Genomic DNA, 17,476 nt, shown 5'->3' on the forward strand with positions numbered 1-17,476 from the left:
CGCTTCTTTTTTTTGGACAAGAAAATCTTTCAATTTTACAGGTCAACGTCAAGCCCCAAATCCAGGGCACAGGGAAACGTAACCCACACTGAAACAGTAAGCCTCTTGTGAAATAAATCCACTGTGCGGGTCAACATAAAAGAAACTCAGGTAATAACAGTGTGTGTGTGTGTTGGGGGGGGGGTTTCCAAACCCAGTAGACAACACATCAGAAATCAAGTCAGAACGGCCAGCTAGCTTGTGTCTTTGTAATTAAGGATCATTATAGGAAATCACCTCTGAAAGACTTATCTTTTAGCATGGGTAAGCTTTCCACTCGGTCCTTCTCTCTCTCTCGCACACACACACACACACACACACACACACAAACAGCAATCAGGGGGCTCATTAGCGGATGTTTAATTGAGCATTTTAAGTGAAGATTTCACCACTTCCAGTCTGCACTTAACTGCCACTCGCCAGCCTAATCAGCTTCGCATTCAGTCCAAGCCCTCAGCAGCAGCTGCATTCTCACCCTGTCATTTTTACTGCCTCATCAATCTTTCTGTCACAGCCATTCAACGTCGCAACCCGCACAACACACAGCCCTCACGCACAACAAACTAACGAGAGATCTCAAGTTCAGCGCAGACTGAGAGCGACGGAGAGTCGGAGACGCGTGCAGTTATCAGAGAAAACAATATCCTGTTTATTATGACAAAAAATAAGGGAAAAAAACTAACAAAGAATATTAAAACAAAGCAAATGAAGTATTTGGAAAAACAGCAATACAAAGGCAGATAGTGAAAAATATGAATAGGGGGCAAGGGTCATAGACACACTGGATACTGTCTTTCTTTGAATGAAGACAACTTCAAACAAACAACAAAGGGAAGTAATACACACTCTCTATGTACAAGGATTTTTTTTTTTCTTTAAACCAGCACACATCCTTTAAAAAAAATGATTTTGTCTTCTGCTATGTATATATAAAAAAATGTGTTTATATCTAACCCATATGATCTAAAACACCACCACATATTTCCTTATGAACCAATGAAAGTCCCTTCAAAATGTCTTCAGTGTAAGGCTTGGATCTCCAGAAGGACAGTCATTTGGAAAGCTGATGTTCGGTTCAACGGACCCAAAACCAAAACCGTTATGGCTACTTAAAACTTCAATCACATCAGGCCAACAAATAATTCAACCCTATCTATGGCTATGTAGGTATGTTTCATCACTGAGTTTGTGCGCTGTTAAAATCTAGCACCTTGATTTATTTTGTGCGTGAAAAGTCTGAATATGTTGAGCACTACTTCAGGCCAAAGAAATGAAGACTCTTACATTTTCAATAAGCTCAAATACAGCAGAAGCACAGAACTGCTAGTGCATAATTAGCTAATGGACTTAAGACAGCCCTGCAGTGGTGCAAACTTCAAGCAAACAGATCTTTTAAATACACCATAGCAGTCTCTTTTTGTTGTTGTTGTTGTTGACAGTTGTAAGACATAATCAAGAGCTTTGCTGCATCCCAACCCCCTGTAGACGGTGCATTTCTGCTGAGAGTATTGTGAACCCAAAACCTGGAAACTTGTTTGAAGTCATTCACCTGATAAAGTGCTTTTGCTTCCCACACATATTGTGTACTCCTCATGTCCTGGTGCCCTGCCTCAGGCCCTGAACTAGAGCACTGAAGGCTGGCGGCAGTGGTGGTGATGGTTTACCCTTTTGCCTTAAGTCCTGTGCAGAAGGGCACCACTCACCAGCCGAACATATACTCCATGGCTTTGGACACCATACTGTCATCTTTTCTTGGGGTCTGTCGGTCCGCAACAACCTAGAGAGAGAGAGAGAATTGTTTTACGTTAAGTCAGGTCGGTGGGTTTTTCATACTAAAGTACAGTAAATGCACCCAACACAAGCTCCCTGTGTACGGTAAATCTTTGACAATGTTTGTACTTTGCTGAATCAATCAGGCTACAAGGGGCAACAACTTCTAATCAATAGGTGCACGACCACAGAGATGCTTACTACAGGGTACAATTTGCACCCTCTTCAATACTGTATTGCACCTGGCAGACAGACAGACAGTGAAAGTCCTCTCTGACAAGACACACACACACACACACGCACACACACACGCACACGCACACGCACACACGCACGTCCCAGCTCCATCCATCGTTCATTTGTTCCGGCCAAGCCCAAGGCTGTGTACCTGGTAATCACTGCTGGAGGCCTTGTAGGCAGCACTGAGGGGCCTCATGGCAGAGCGGGGGGTAGAGACGGGGCGGGAGGGGGTGCCATTGGCCTTCGCCGGGGTGCCGAACACAGAGCTAGAGGAGCTGCCTCTCTCAGCAGAACCCTCCATCACATTCTGCAACGGGAGCAAGAGTCACACACTTAACATGGGAGATGAAGGGGGAGGGGAAAAAAACAAACATGCACACACTTTGTAAAGAAAGGTGCTGACCACGACAAATGAATCAATATATGCCATGTTCAGTATTTGTCAAGCACTTTCTCTGCGTGTGAACTGTATGAAATGTATTTCTAACTGACGGTTTTACCCAAGTGACAGTGTGAGGGAAAAAACATGTGCTTAAACAACCCTTGAAACCGATTCAACAATTCTGGCAATAATAGTGTCAGTGGCCAGCCAAATATCCTACCAGTACCTTCAGGCATGTTGATAAGTGCCTAAAGCATGTACCTCAATATACAGACATGAAAACAGACAAAAAATATCTCCATTAAAAGCAGCCCACCTTATCAATACAAGGTTTGACACCAATCATAATGGCCTCGCCATAAACCTTTCCATCTTTGCTGAGTGCTTTTCTTGCTTGTAGTTTGGACTGATACTGAATGTGCATCCAGTTGCCTGTGTTGGACATCTGTAATTGAAAACACATCTGTAATTGAACGCACAGCTGGTAAAAGACATACGCACAGCTGGTAAAAGATGACTTTGGTTGTCAAATCAAATGATATAAAGCTCAGCCCGGAGGTTGCCTCTGGAATCATCTGTCAAAGCAATTAATGGTGGATATCCTTCATGAGGATAGAACAAGCTATTTAACCATTCCAATAACTATCTAAGGGACAACGGCCGTTGAGGTACAGTGAAGGACAGTGTAGTTTCCTCTGTTATTAACTACAGAATTCATGTTTACTACAGAAAACATGTTTATTTAGTTTGTTCATTAGCTTGCCTGAATGCACTCACTGAAGTAGCCTCGTGCCAGGGACAGCTGTCCAATCAAATGTTCTTTACTATGGAGTTACCATTCAAAGTTTCAACATTGATATAGAACAGTGATTAAATGTTTTCGATCTGATTTACTTCATAGGTGTCCCGTTATACAGAAATATCGCAACACCTCCCAGCCAATCAGAAAATACAGTATACAATACAGAATTATATTCTGTTATTTATTGATTGATAAACGGAGCCAGGTCTTACCACGTGTTTCAGAATGTTCCCATACTGTGCAAACTGTAAAAGGATGTAAGAAGCAGAGGCTGGAGGAAACCTGTGAAGGAAGGTAACAGGTCATTTACATGCATAAACAAGTCACCTGCCACTTCATAACAATCCCTGAGTAAAACCAGAGACGTTATAAGGAAGGAGACACTTCACTGATGGGGAAATGAGTAGGGGGAACAGGAGGGATTCCGTAACGCTAAACATGGCTGATTTGTAACTGGACGTCCTGCCCTGGCATAACTGCCGTTCCACCTCCCCTGCACATTCTGTTTATTTCCACTGTTGGTGTTAGTAATAGACGCACACACATGATGGTGCATGCGCAGTGAGCAAGACCACACAAATAATAAAGTCTTTGTAGCCCCATTTGAGCAGGTGTGGAAACAATGTTTACACAGTGTTTAAGATTTAAACATGGGTTCACATGATGTTGCCAAGATGGCTGCCGAGCGGCTAGACTTGCCTATAAGGACTTTTGGGAAAAACTACAACAAAGATCAACTTCAAACTAAAGTGTACAACACTGCATAAAGCAAACAAAAACAATGTCATGGTGTGGTCTAGAGAGAGAAAAGCTGGGGTGGAACTAGTAATTGGGAACCTGTCTATGAAGACATAGAAAAATAAGATGATTCCACACACCAGTTTCTCAAGCTCTTCAAACATCTGACATTATAAGCTTGTCCTACTAACATGGTCTAAAATGTTTACCATACTGCAAAGTCTTGCTGCTGAAACGCTTACCCAAATACAGTGATCCACGTGTCATCAAGTTGGTCCTCAGATGAAAGCGCATCACCTTGAGTGAAAAAGGGGTCGATCTGTGCTGGAGAAAATGTGTTCATCCTCTGTTGGCTTACGCTGACTGGACTAAACATACTAGAGGCTATAAAAGAACACACACACACACACACACACACACACACACACACACACACACACACACACACACACACACAAACACACACACACACACACACACACACACACAGGGGTTTAGTTCTACAATTATTAGTATTTATTGTTACACTAGGCCTCTATTGCTCATAGCTTGATTGTTCTCTCCTTTGTACATTGCTTTGGATAAGAGTGTCTGCTAAATGTAAATGTACAAGGGAGAGAAGGAAAGAAACAAACAATCACAGCAAGGCTCACCTGACCCAGGGGTTCCTGGATAACCTGCCAAAGGAGTCTGTAAGACAGAAAATGGCTGTGGAAGGAAAACATTGTTAGAAGCAATTCCTGGCACCACCTTTTTGGATTGTACATGAACTTGGAAATGTGGTAACTGTGTGTACTTACTTGTTTTCGTGAACTTAGAGGAGACATCCCAACTCCTGGGCTGGCTAGATCGTCATATATACTTCTGACTGGAGGTGCGCCACTCTTGTCTTTAGGAGTAGGGACCACAGGCTGAGGGGGAGAGGCGCCTTTTGGAAAGACCAACAGGAGTTAGAAAGTCAGCACACAGCTTGTTTAAAAGAAAAACTATATGAATGAAATGGGGAAATTCATTTCCACACCTGCGAGAGGGGATCTCGTCTCGGCTCCACCTCCACTGACCCCAAAAGTGCGAGGCTGGGGTGTGACAGGTGCTGGCAAGTCGCCCATCAGAAACCCGGGTAAAAACTGGGCGCCTGGTCCGGACTTCGGGGAGGTAGGTGAGCCAAGCGTCATTGGTTCCATGCCTACTTCAAAAATTGTGTCAGATTAGTCAACCACAATTCACGAAATTGCATATATCTAGACAGATAGCGTTAAAGATATCCCACTAAGATTTGGTGGCTAGGCTGACAGGTAGAAAGTCTACCCTGGACACTCAAAGTTAACTGGCTAGCAAGGCTTCAAAATTCACATAACGTTAGACAGTTATATTATTATAGCTAGCTAGGGGCTAAGCAAGGGCTTTGGGCTAACAGAGGTAAGCTAACGTTAACTAAGTAGAGTTACAAGTATTTCAGCATTCCGCAAATCAGTTAATATCTGACACCGATTTGATTAAGTTCGTTAATGATGTATTAGCAATCCTTTAATTAATTTAGTCTGGTCGTAGTGAGGTTAACGTTACACCGGCTAGCAAGCTAGATAACACCTCCATATGAAACTTGGTGGTAGCTATTGCTAGCTCTCTAGTTAGCTTGTCACCAAAGCACCCTTCTTTGAGATTGATTAACAATCTACTGACCTTGAAATTCCATCGCTAGAAAAAACGACGAGTGACAATTAAAAAATCCACGGAAAGTGCCAAGAGACCTCTTCACTGATGCAAAATATTCAAATAATGGCGGAAATTGCGCGTGCTGAAAGGATCACGGGGACATGCTGCAACGTGCGCACGTTACGTTCCCAAACCAAACGTAACTGTGTACGTAACGTAAACTGCATATCTGCAGTGATAGAAAATAGTGAGCATGTGATCGTGCTTACTTATTGTTTCAGTGAGCGTACATGGTGTTAGCTATATGTATTACATTTTTGGTTTTGGTAAATGCTAAATACACATACCTATAACTATAAAAATGAATTATGCTGTTTCAAGCTTGGGTGTGTTGTGCAGTTCTTGACATCAAGAGACGCCCACTGCAGAATTGTATACGTTTTGAAAACGAATTAATTCCGTTAAACATGTTGAAGGTCACTATTAGAGAGATGTATGATCAAAGTTTCTAATTGGCTTGTTTTGGAAATTGGAGCTAACGTGGCGTTCCCTGAGCGTCTTCTACGTCATGTCATATGGTGGCATTTTGTTCACACGCAACTTTGGATAGGCAGGAACCGCCGGCATTTAACAGCGCCAAGACACCATATCAAGCGTCAGCAATAGAGCTACTCCCGGATTTAAACCCGGATAGAAGTCTAGCTTATCGGAGTGATCTTGTGTTAACAGAGCGGCAAGTTGCGTTCCTCATTCAAAGATTGTAGGAGCTTCTTGGGAGGCGTGAAAGGTGAATGTCCATGCCTTATTGTTAACATTGTTAGCTAGCTTGCTAATCCTTGCTTTATTGAAAAGTTATCCCATGTTAGCCAGCCAATTAACTTCAGGTAAGATGAACAATGTTTGGAAAAGCGTTTTGGGAACTGTAATGAAAAGGGCTGGCTTGTAGATGTAAGGTTCTGTCAAGGCTTCTCCTATTTCACTCTCACTCTTGGTTACAACTCTGCTAAGTGGCTAACTTGTCTCTAAGTTGGACGTTACCAGACATTTGCCTATTTGAATACCAGTACTATGTTGCTGGTATGATGATGTTTGATCAAGGTTTAGTAAGCCAAGTTTGTTTTCGTAGCCACTATTCTAGATTGATTCACTGATTCTACTTATATTGTAAAAGTTGTGCTACGTTGTGTGATTTCTTACAGTCATCAGGACGTCTGCAAGCCAGAGATTCCCCAGGGTAAATTCCCTGAAGATGACGAGTTTCAAGTCGAACGAGTTTGAAGTCCACCAAGCTTGAGTACGAGTCGTTTGGAAATTCTGCAAAGATGAACAGAAACGAGACAAATCGCCAGGTGGTCCAGCTGAGTGGAAGATCTTTGAACAGAATACTGGTATCCTGCATAGTACTATGCCTCATTGCTGTAGCTGTCTCTGATGAGGATTATTATAAATTACTTGATGTGTCAAAAGAATCAACCACTAGAGAAATTCGACAGGCCTTCAAGAAGCTGGCCCTAATCATGCACCCAGACAAAAATCCAGTAAGTGTACGCACCACAGTCTGAGGATACAGATGATTCGGTCATTGCTCAATTATTGTATTCATAATGCCTTCCATTCCCCTCAGAATGATAATACTGCCCATGATAAGTTCCTGAAGATCACCCGAGCTTATGAGGTGCTGAAGGATGAGGACCTGAGGAAAAAGTATGACAAGTATGGAGAGAAGGGACTGGATGAGCAACAAAGTGGACGATATGAAAGCTGGAACTTTTACAAAAACGATTTTGGTAAATGCACCAGAAAACATCCTTTCTCAGAGAATCTCTTATAATCTGTATTAATGTGTGAAAGAATTGCATCTCTCTGTATGTGTATTTTGCAGGTATCTATGATGATGATCTGGAGGTCATCACTTTAGACAGAGGAGACTTTGGTATGTTCTTTTTCACATCCCCAATTTGTTATTTTATTGCGACTTAATGTTCTTACATGATAATTGTCTTTCAATTCCAAAAGTCTAAGAAATGTAAATGGGGATTTTGCTCAAATGCAGTCATCTTACATGCTCTTTTGTGTATCATGCTTGGCTGTTTCTCAGATGCGGCTGTAAATTCTGGAGAGCTGTGGTTCATAAACTTCTACTTCCCTCGCTGTTCGCACTGCCATGACCTTGCCCCAACGGTGAGAATGAATTGAGCAGTGCGTTTTTAAGGTGTTCAGGGCATGTATTTTTATCCTGGCTCTCTGTCTGTCTGTCTGTTTGTATGCGTTTTTTGAATTAATTTTCATGTATTGCTGCCTCTGCAGTGGAGGGAGTTTGCCAAGGAAATGGATGGTGTGATTAGGATCGGTGCTGTGAACTGCGGCGACAACGGGAGAGTGTGCCGCAGCAGGGGGGTCTCCAGTTATCCCAGCCTGTACATGTTCAAAGCTGGAATGGTGAGGGGCAATGCTCAGTACACAGGATGCTCAGGTGGAGGTGTCTTATTTTTGCAAATGTTTTCATGTAACAAGATGCTCTTGTTTCCAACAGAATGCTGAGAAGTACTATGGAGACCGGTCGAAAGAGAGCTTGACTAAGTTTGCCATGCAGTTTGTGAAGAGCAGAGTCACTGAGCTTTGGCAAGGTGAGCATGACCCAGGTTTTTATTTTTATTTGCATGTCTGTGTCCAGTAGGCAGAGGTCAGAGTTTGTGTCTATATATTCTCCCCCTCTCAAATGTACTTTGAAATCAAGGTCAGGCTCGTCATCTGTTAAGGTTCTGAATCTTATATTCCCTGTCTTGCTTGTCTAACCTTGAGGGCTTTCATCAACTCCTCTTTCACAGGAAACATCTTCACTGAGATCGACAATGCATTTGCAGCCCGGATAGGATGGTTGATTACTTTCTGTGCAGACACGGGAGGTGAGAAAGTTTGAAGTCTCAACTGTAAGGCACAACAGTGAACGGAAATGTAATAACATAATGAAGACAGTAGGTTGAGGTGACCCAGATGCAAACAGACCAACTGTGGGAGGAGGAGTAGGTTTAAGGGAACTTTGATGCAATGTTTAGAAGCCAAAAGACAGACTACAAATATTTCATATACTGTGGGATAAACACTTATACTTTGTATTCGAATCAATTGCCAGACTTTTATAAAAGCTTGGCTAGGCTGCATATGTATTAGTCTGGTTGCTGTTTTTGATGTAGCGCTATTAAATAGAGTAGAAATAGCTCTTTACCAGGCAGGTAAAAGAATACATCCAGGTGTTCTTATTGAAAATGGAGGGTATTTTCTCAATATACAGGATGCAGGACAAAGGGTCACTATGATGCAATTTTTTTAAGCATGTAAAATATTTAGCCTTTATTACACATAATACTATCAAAATGGTAATTTGGGTGTATTTCTACCACAGATTGCCTGGAGTCTCAAACAAGGCAGAAACTAGCTGGAATGTTGGTAAGTGTCATGAGACTGCAGAAACACAAGACTATTATGGAAGCAGAGATTCTGGTTTGTGCAGTCCGGGACAAACGCACCCCTCTCCCTATTCTTTTTTGGTGGAATGTACTAAACCTGTGGCTAATTGCAAAATCAATTCAATTACGCACGTCACTTCCCTCTAACAAAAATTTGAAGTACATGCAATTGAATGGAATTACTCAATAATATGCGTAATTGAATGGAGGTGTGGAACCACCAACAGACATTAAAAGTAATTAAAGGTTAAACTATCAGGATAGATGTGCATGATAATAAGGTGTCATCAAACGGAGACATGATACAGGGCAGCAATTCTCCTTTCAATTATTTTTCCCAAAACTTTTATCCATGACCCTCCCCGGCATGCACCTGCAAAAATCAAATGCACTTGTCATTCTTTGCACTTGCAGCAGGCGGAATGCGGTTTTAGCCATGTTAAGGTCTGTTTGGATGTGCCATGTTTTTAGGTATACGATGCAGCGTAATTCCGTCTAACATAGGCGCTAATGTGTTATTACATCTGCCCACAGTATTGAGAATGTTCCCGTGTTTCTGTGTCTGTTGTCTCTAGGAGGGTCTGGTCAATGTTGGCTGGATGGACTGCTCCACGCAAGCTGAGCTTTGTGAGAGTTTTGAGGTGACCTCGAGCACATCAGCCTTTTTCCCCCCTGGAAGCATGCTGAAAAACAAAGGAAGTGTGCTGGTAAGGACTGCTCTGTTCATCAGCACGTCGGTGACGTAATGGTTTTAAAGAACACCTGGGACTTTTCCACTTAAGTGGATTTTTGCTAAAGTTCCTTAAAAAAAAGATGCAATACAGGTTAAGGGCAGCAGATGCCTCGTCAAACTGCTTTTCCAGGCCTCCATTTAGTTCAGCCTTTTGCTTGGTTGTGGAAGCAGTCATTCTGACAGTCAGGTTAAAATGCTATGGCCAGGATTATAGGCTGCATATAGGCATGGAAACATGTCTTAAGTAATTTTAGTTTTCCAATGTTTCACTTTTGTTTTCCAATGTCCTTTTGATGGAGCCTGTAAATCTCTGAGAAATGCCCAAGGCTTTTTGGTTTATGAAGTGAAGAGTTTGTCCAACACTCCCAATTGAAGTTACACACACCATGTTTGATGCCTTGTCTACACAGTACCTCGAAAGTCTGGATGCAAGAGAGATTTATACCCAGGTGCTGCAGCATCTCCCTGAGCTGGAGAGCCTCTCAAAGGATTCCTTTGAGGTGACAATCTCTTTCACTCTCTTCTTTTTATTTATCTTTGAAATACTCTTCACGTCTCTTTGACCCATTGCTGGTAGTCGCCTCCGTGGCCATTGTAAAGATGTGTGTTGATCGTTGGTGGGTAGCTTTCTAAGTTATTTGCCTGTTTTCATGTCTCATAGCTGAAACTGGCTCGTCATCGCTGGCTGGTTAGCTTCACATTCGGACAGACTGTTTTGGCTTCCCATGAATACAAGAAGCTGAGCGCCCTTCTCAAACACGATAACATTCAGGTGGAGTACAAGTTCAATTAACAGGCATTTTGGTTGGAATTCATGTGGAGGATGCTGCACATTTGCTGTATTTTTAAACATTAAGAGATCCCATTCAGGTGCTTCGCACAAGTTTTCTGTTTCCATGGAAGCAGATGCGCTGCCTAACAATATGTGTATTAATAGCTCACTGTTTTTGACATTGCCTCAGATGAAAATTTGAAATACATTTAAATGTGTTTGTGGAGAACAGCAGGTTAGTTGTACGCATCCATGCCAGATATTATGTGGGGGATGAATATTAAAGGGGGGCTTTTGTCTTTGCACAGGTCGGCAAGGTCGACTGTCTCACTGAGGTGGAGCTCTGTAGTTCCCTCTACATTCAGAAGCCCTGCCTCGCCGTCTTCAAAGGCCTTGGCACTCACGACTTTGAGATTCATCACGGTGAGAGGAATATGTCCCTTTCCGCTGTCACACCGACCAGGAAACCAGATTCTCAGGGTCATCGCTTGTTCCATGTGTTTTACGTAGCAACGGTCAGTTTACCCCTCATGTTTTCCGCATCACAGGCAAGGACGTGCTGTACAACATTGTGGCCTTCGCTAAGGAGAGCGTGAAGGCCCATGTCACCACACTAAGGCCTGAGAACTTCCCCAGCCACGAGAAGGAGCCCTGGCTGGTGGACTTCTTCGCCCCTGTGAGTTCCATGAGTGAGCCCTTCCCCTGACTGCCGAGGGGTGTTGCAGTGCTTGCAGTGAGGCCTTGGCTCACAGTAGTAGTCTCTTGCTGGTTTGATGTCTGTCTGTGTTGTTGTCTGTGGGTTTAATCTGCTGAGCTTATGGAAATATCACATGTAGCTGCAGTGTACAAGATAAGGTCCTGTGTGTGGTTGCGTGCGTATCAGGGTGTGCTTTGCGTACGGAAGTGTGTTTTGACTCACTTGTTTGCCCCCGCCATTTTTCCCGGCAGTGGTGTCCTCCCTGCCGTGCCCTGCTGCCTGAGCTGAGGAAGGCCTCCATTCAGCTGGTTGGACAGATGAAGTTCGGGACGCTGGACTGCACCATCCACGACAGACTGTGCAGCACGGTGAGAATGAGGATGCAAGACCCGCTGCCGGCTCCAGTGAACATAGAGCTTGAGCTTGTCTCATTCTACCAAAATGTGGTCTGATTTGGTTGAGTGCGAGGGGCTGCTGTTTGGTAAACATGAATTTAGCCAAGAACTATGTGACCTGCAGACAGGGGCCACAAGATGGCCGCCCCCCCCTGGTAGAAAGAGCAGCATTTTGTTGTGGGTCTCTCGGTTCAACTCCCTCCCCCTTGCTGCCCTTCCCAGAGTTTGGCCCTGTGAGGGAGAGTGAGTCATCTTTGAGCCTGTGTAATGGAGAGCTTGGCGGGGGTTGGAGGGTGAAGCAAGGCGGGGTGGAGCAGCCTGGATGGTGGCGGCTCGCCTTCTGCTCAGCCCCGGCCTGAGAGCACAGGCACAGATGGCCACACTCTCAGGCAGAAGAGCTGGGGGAACTCTCCAGGAAACCTCGTCAAGATAATTGAACTGCACGCTGCGTGCTTCTGTAGACAGTGATTTAAAAACAAAACAAAAAATTTAGCTCTTCAAGACGGCCCCTAATTGCAGCCCTCATTTACTAGCGAACGGCTCCTGATGTGGTGAAGGTTAATTGTAAATTAATCCCGTACACTGATCTGATGTTTAAACCCACCCGGTGTGTGCGTGTTTATGGGCGAGCCCCGTGGTGATAATGGGCAGAGTCACCGCAGTCATATTGGTCCGTGATGGATTGTTTTCTTTTTCGCAGTATAATATCCAAGCGTACCCGACCACTGTCATCTTCAACAAGTCCAGCATCCACGAGTACGAGGGCCACCACTCGGCAGATGGCATCCTGGAGTTTATTGAGGTGAGGGGTGCGCGGCTTGCGCCTTCGGTGATTCATCTGTGACTCAGTTTTGCACCGTCACACTAACAGGCAGTGAGAGGGCTCTTAAGATCTGTGAGCTTTCTGCCCTTGCATTTGACTTACTTCCTATTCCCCTTTGCTGTCTTTTGGATTCACTTACTTGCATAAATACATAGATACTACACTACACACACACTCTCACTCTCACTCTCGCTTTCTCTTCATTTTTTCTCTCATTTATGTCCATCTCTATCTTGGTCTCAACTTCTTTGTGTCGGATCGTGGCTCACATTTGTATGGCTAAGGCGCACAAACTTCAAGCATTGGGGAGAAAGAACAATTCTCTATTTTTACTGTCCCTCCCAACTCCCTTTCCTGTGGGTCGCCTGACAGGACCTGGTCCACCCGGTGGTGGTCACCCTGAATCCGGACACCTTCCCTGAGCTGGTGAAGAGGAGGAAGTCAGAAGTGATGTGGATGGTGGACTTCTACGCTCCGTGGTGCGGCCCATGCCAGGCCCTGCTGCCCGAGTGGAGGAGAGTGGCACGGGTAAGGGCACCAAGTGTGGCGTCACAAAATAATCACATTTGTAAATGTCGTAGGCAGGTGTTTGCATGTGACATTTGCAACGTTCTAGCACATCTGCAAAGTGACTCAAATGCAATAAACATTTCCAAAGTCTCCCACACACAGTAAATGTTTTGGTTTGTTCAATCCAGGCATTGAACTTAACTTCTTCCTTGTTCAAGTTTTGTGTTTTTTTGGCAAATTGAGGTGGTTGACAGAAGGTGTTCTCCAAGTGACAGTGAAGGCTCCACCACTGCAGATCTGATTCTGGATGAGGTTCAGCCTGCTGTCAGGATAGACAAATTAGTTTAGAATCAAGCCATAGGACGCTAATGTTCAGAAAATTGGTTAAAAATATCAGTCATCAACCCCCCCCATAAAAAAACAATTAACGAATACTGTCACTCTGAGGCCAAGTTGAGCGAGAGGCTATTTGTGCACGTTAATGTGTACACTCACCTCACCTTTGTTCATGTTACATGTTCATTTGTACACTCACCCTACTTCATGGGCTCCTTTTCCTCACTAACCCATTAACTGTCAAATGTAACATTATAAAATCACTGCCTGCCATTCTGCACTCTCACTTCGAATGAATGAACTTTTGACGTTCTTCAGTTCAACGGTTAAAGTAGATCAAATGCAGAGTGATAACTAGCGGCGAAGAGTCACAGTGGGGTTGTGTCAGGATATCCCCTCTCATATCCCCACACTCTTGTCCAATTAGAAATTAATAAATAGTTCTACCCGACCTAACGGTTGTTTACTACATATTCGTGTATGTAATGTAAAAATGTTATAAAAAACGGGGGAAAGTCAGTTAAATTGTATTTGACCCCTCAGATGCTGAACGGGATGATAAACGTGGGCACTGTGGACTGCCAGAAGCACCACTCCTTCTGCCAGGGTGAGGGCGTGCGGGCCTACCCAGAGATCCGCCTCTACTCGCACAGTGCCGCCCGGAGCGACCAGTACCAGTATGTACCCATGTTCTGTGGTTACACATCATTGTGGTTGTGCACGGTGTGTGCTTTGGTTTGCCCTGTGGTGTTAACGAGGGGGGTTGTTTAATTGTGTTTTTGTTTATTTCCTCTAAAAAAAATAGAGGTTACAGTGGCTGGCACAGAGATGCACATTCCATTCGCACCTGGGCAATGGGGTAATTTATTTTCTTCTTTTTGCCTTTGTATGTGTTTTTGTACTAGTCCAGTCCTTCCCTTCATCCCTAACAAATAAAGTTATCCTCAGTGTCTACTGTCGTGTCCAACAGGTTCCTACCCAGGGCGTCAGTGGACCTATCCCCAGAGGACTTCAAGAACAAGGTCCTTGGGGGCACAGAGCACTGGGTGCTGGACTTCTACGCCCCCTGGTGTGGGCCCTGCCAGCACTTCGCCCCAGAGTTTGAGGCCCTCGCACGGGTATGAAAACCCTTCCTTCCTTCCTCCCTCCAATCTGTCATTATCAATTATCCATTGCAAAAGCCCCATGTGCCCAAGAGGTTAAATGGAAAAGATATTTCCTGTCACGGCGTGTCGGCCTTGTCATAGCTGGCTGAAGCTGGGCGCTGCAGTGAGTGCGAGTGATTGGGTGGATATGGGCCTTTTACACTGTAGAGAGGGGAAGAGTCATGCGCCTGTCATGTCTCTGTGTTTTGCAGACGATGAAGGGCGTGGTGCGGGCCGGCAAAGTGGACTGTCAGGCTCACCATCAGGCCTGCCAGAGCGCCGGAGTCAGGGCCTACCCGACCGTCCGCTTCTACCCGTACCTTGGCACCAAAAGGGTGAGTCGCCATGTTGATGCCACATGCCCAGCACTGTACTAGTCTCCATGAGTCCAGTCTTTTTCCCCTGCATTTTTTGGTTTTCTCAATGTTCTCAAACAGTTGTTGTACGTGTCTTCCAAGTATTACATATTTGTGTCACAACTGCTATGTTCTGGATCACTTGTTTGTAATCCTGTGGGGTTATTTTTTAATAGCTGCTTTTTTGGCACTCCCTCCTTTGCAAATATTAGTATAATTGCTTGTAGTTTTTGTTCACCCAGGCCTCCGTTTTAAAGTAAATCCTCTTTTAGCACCCATAAAAGCACAACATAGCTGCTGTCAGCATTATTACTGACTGGCAGCAGTGTGGCTAGTTTTTGTCATGCTGCACCTTGTGCGTACCGTAGCATCGCTAATCCACTGTCCTCTCCTCTTCCCTGTGTGCTTCCCCTGACAGCGGGACCACGGCGGCGAGCCCATCAACAGCCTCAGCGCTGGCGTCATCGCCGACATCCTGCGGCAGCGCCTCCAGCAACTATCGCCATGGTTACAGGCCAAGTCCACCAAACTCGGGGTATAAGCTTCTTACGGGAACTCTTGCAATAACAGGCGGCTCTTAATCTAGGCCCGTGTGCGGCGGAGCGCGGGTGTCATAAGTTTGTGTCAGGCCACTACTCTCAGAGCTTAGCATAGTAATGAAGGAGCTGAAGAGCTGGGTGTGATGCTGGTGGATGGGATGGGAGGGGATGGGAAAGGTGAGGTGAGGTGAAGATGAAAGTTGCTGAGGCTCTCTGCACAATATGCAAGAGATAAAAAAAAGAAAATGCTCGTGTAAACTGATAACAAAATTGTGACGTCTTGGATTATGATAAACGAACACATTTAAGAGTGAGGTGAATGTACATGTTGTTTTGTGATGTTAACGGAAGGTTGTTGTTTAGTGCTTTCATTTTGCCATTTGCATTGCAGTAGGAGTTGTTTTATGACATGTGTTGTATAGATGAGGTCACCTATTGACTTGGACATGCTGTTTTAAAGTGTGTAACGTTTTTATGTCTGTCTTGTTACGCAGGATGAATTATAAAAGGAAATCAAGGAAATGAACTAAGGAAATTCAAGTTTTTAGTTGACAAGCAGATGGAAGGGATTGGAGGAAAAAGGAAATCACAGAGACACACACACACACACACACACACAAACAAAAGACTCTGCTCAGAGGTTTGTTAAAGGTTTATCGCAAAGGATCAGCAGATGAGATTCCTCCATTTAAACTCTTGTCATCTTGGAACCGGCTTCACTCACGGAGTTGACTCGCACCTCACCTTCCAGAAGACGGTTTACCAAAAAGTTACTGATATAGGAAGAGGACGCCAGTACTCCATACGATGCCTGTCCAAAGTCACTGGACATCTGTCCTTATAATCTGAATGTACTGTTTGATTATGTCGTGCTATATTTATGAGTTGTACAGCAATGGTGGGTTAAAGCTACTGTCATTTTTATCTGATAACTGTAACAGTGTTTCACCGTGGACCTCAACTGGTTACTGTTACGATCATGCACAGAACTACATTTTTTTTTTACAGGAGCCTCTATTTATTAGGTAATCAAGAAGATATCCCTGTGTGCCTAAACTGAGTAAAGGTTGTTGCTTTCTGTCATAACATTAGTTATTAAAACATGACATCCCCTTTTAGAAACATGTTAGCTTGACCTATATTGTCATCAGTGTCACTTTTACAGAATCCCATTGATAGTTTCAATTTTGTTTGTTTCATATCCGTTTATTTGCACAGAACCTTTTAGTAAAGCAATTGTTTGTTTGTTTTTAAGCTTGTGTGGTTTTATTGAAGGAGCCATCGCGACCACATCTCCGAAATGCTTAGTTGAGTGTCAGTTCCTTCTCCTTCCACTGGAGGGTAGTGCAGTGTAATGCTGCTCGTAGTTGAATGTACAACATGATGTAATGACTGGTCTTTTTAATTATGCAGTACTTCAAACTTGCGCATTGCAGGTGACACATAAATCTAACTGCCTCAGAAAAAAAAAGAGTGTGATGGTCGTGTATTGTTTGAAAGAATCGTCAAGTTTTTTAAATATACTTTCATGTTAAAATGTAAGGTTTTTTAATAGAGGTGAAAGGCGTAGTTTTTAGATGGCAATGAGCATAAAATGTGTTTTTACTTCGTTTTCCATTCACCCTCGTTAAGTGTCTAACAAAGGACAGTCAGACAGCTGTTCTTCCCAGACCTGTCGTGCCGCGCTACTGTATCCTGTGGGAGGCAGCACTGCGCATGAATAATTCTTGCTGTCATCTGCATGGAGAGGTTGATCTTAAACAGAGTGTGTAAGTGATCTCTGACAGTGCCTGTGCAGTGTTTTCCATCTCCAATCGTTGCACACCCTCTCCGCTCATCTAGTCTACCCAGGCAATCACTCAGTCCCTTTCTGTCTGTCACACACGTCTCTAAATGCATCTGTTCCTCTCCATCTCTTTATCTCTCTCTCTCTCTCTCTCTCTGAGGACCTCAGCTTCAGAATCTCTACCCTCTGAATGCACTTCTGACTTACTGCTCGCCGGCCACAGACGTAGGTTGCGGGGAGCTTCAAAGTCCTCAAAGTTGCAGATGTTGAACGGATGAAAAACTTAGAAA

The 17,476-nt window shown here is 44.1% G+C and overlaps 2 protein-coding genes across 2 annotated transcripts; one reads left to right on the forward strand and one right to left on the reverse strand.

Moving 5' to 3' along the window:
• Positions 1-804: 804 nt before the first annotated feature.
• Positions 805-5,795, reverse strand: nup35 (nucleoporin 35). Its single transcript, XM_080838876.1, has 9 exons — positions 5,655-5,795; positions 4,993-5,157; positions 4,772-4,899; positions 4,625-4,679; positions 4,214-4,355; positions 3,446-3,515; positions 2,748-2,876; positions 2,198-2,356; positions 805-1,816 (listed from the first exon to the last, which is right to left on the reverse strand). Exons 1-9 carry the CDS (start codon positions 5,665-5,667, stop codon positions 1,739-1,741), a joined length of 939 nt encoding a protein of 312 aa, XP_080695002.1. The 5' UTR covers positions 5,668-5,795; the 3' UTR covers positions 805-1,738.
• A 480-nt stretch (positions 5,796-6,275) lies between these two features.
• dnajc10 (DnaJ (Hsp40) homolog, subfamily C, member 10) lies at positions 6,276-16,863 on the forward strand. Its single transcript, XM_080838389.1, has 23 exons — positions 6,276-6,414; positions 6,827-7,165; positions 7,252-7,414; positions 7,510-7,560; positions 7,726-7,808; positions 7,935-8,066; positions 8,161-8,254; positions 8,456-8,533; positions 9,031-9,074; positions 9,670-9,801; positions 10,238-10,327; positions 10,489-10,599; positions 10,908-11,022; positions 11,148-11,275; positions 11,548-11,664; positions 12,392-12,493; positions 12,887-13,042; positions 13,904-14,037; positions 14,166-14,219; positions 14,331-14,478; positions 14,718-14,840; positions 15,280-15,396; positions 15,895-16,863. The coding sequence occupies exons 2-23, from the start codon at positions 6,950-6,952 to the stop codon at positions 15,904-15,906; spliced, it is 2,400 nt and encodes a 799-aa protein (XP_080694515.1). The 5' UTR covers positions 6,276-6,414; positions 6,827-6,949; the 3' UTR covers positions 15,907-16,863.
• The last annotated feature ends 613 nt before the right edge of the window (positions 16,864-17,476 follow it).

Source organism: Sprattus sprattus, assembly GCF_963457725.1.
Source record: "Sprattus sprattus genome assembly, chromosome: 5".
Classification (NCBI taxonomy): domain Eukaryota; kingdom Metazoa; phylum Chordata; class Actinopteri; order Clupeiformes; family Clupeidae; genus Sprattus; species Sprattus sprattus.

What these genes read in the sequence shown, in the direction of transcription:
- nup35 (XM_080838876.1), bottom strand. An exon ending in CTCTAAGTTCACGAAAACAA is followed by an intron (nt 4,680 to 4,771) that starts GTAAGTACACAC and finishes TTCCTTCCACAG; the next exon opens with CCATTTTCTGTCTTACAGAC. An exon ending in ACGTGGATCACTGTATTTGG is followed by an intron (nt 3,516 to 4,213) that starts GTAAGCGTTTCA and finishes CTTCCTTCACAG; the next exon opens with GTTTCCTCCAGCCTCTGCTT.
- dnajc10 (XM_080838389.1), top strand. Translation starts at nt 6,950, where the DNA reads ATGAACAGAAACGAGACAAATCGCCAGGTGGTCCAGCTGAGTGGAAGA. An exon ending in CTTTTACAAAAACGATTTTG is followed by an intron (nt 7,415 to 7,509) that starts GTAAATGCACCA and finishes TGTATTTTGCAG; the next exon opens with GTATCTATGATGATGATCTG. An exon ending in AGTGGAGGAGAGTGGCACGG is followed by an intron (nt 13,043 to 13,903) that starts GTAAGGGCACCA and finishes TTGACCCCTCAG; the next exon opens with ATGCTGAACGGGATGATAAA.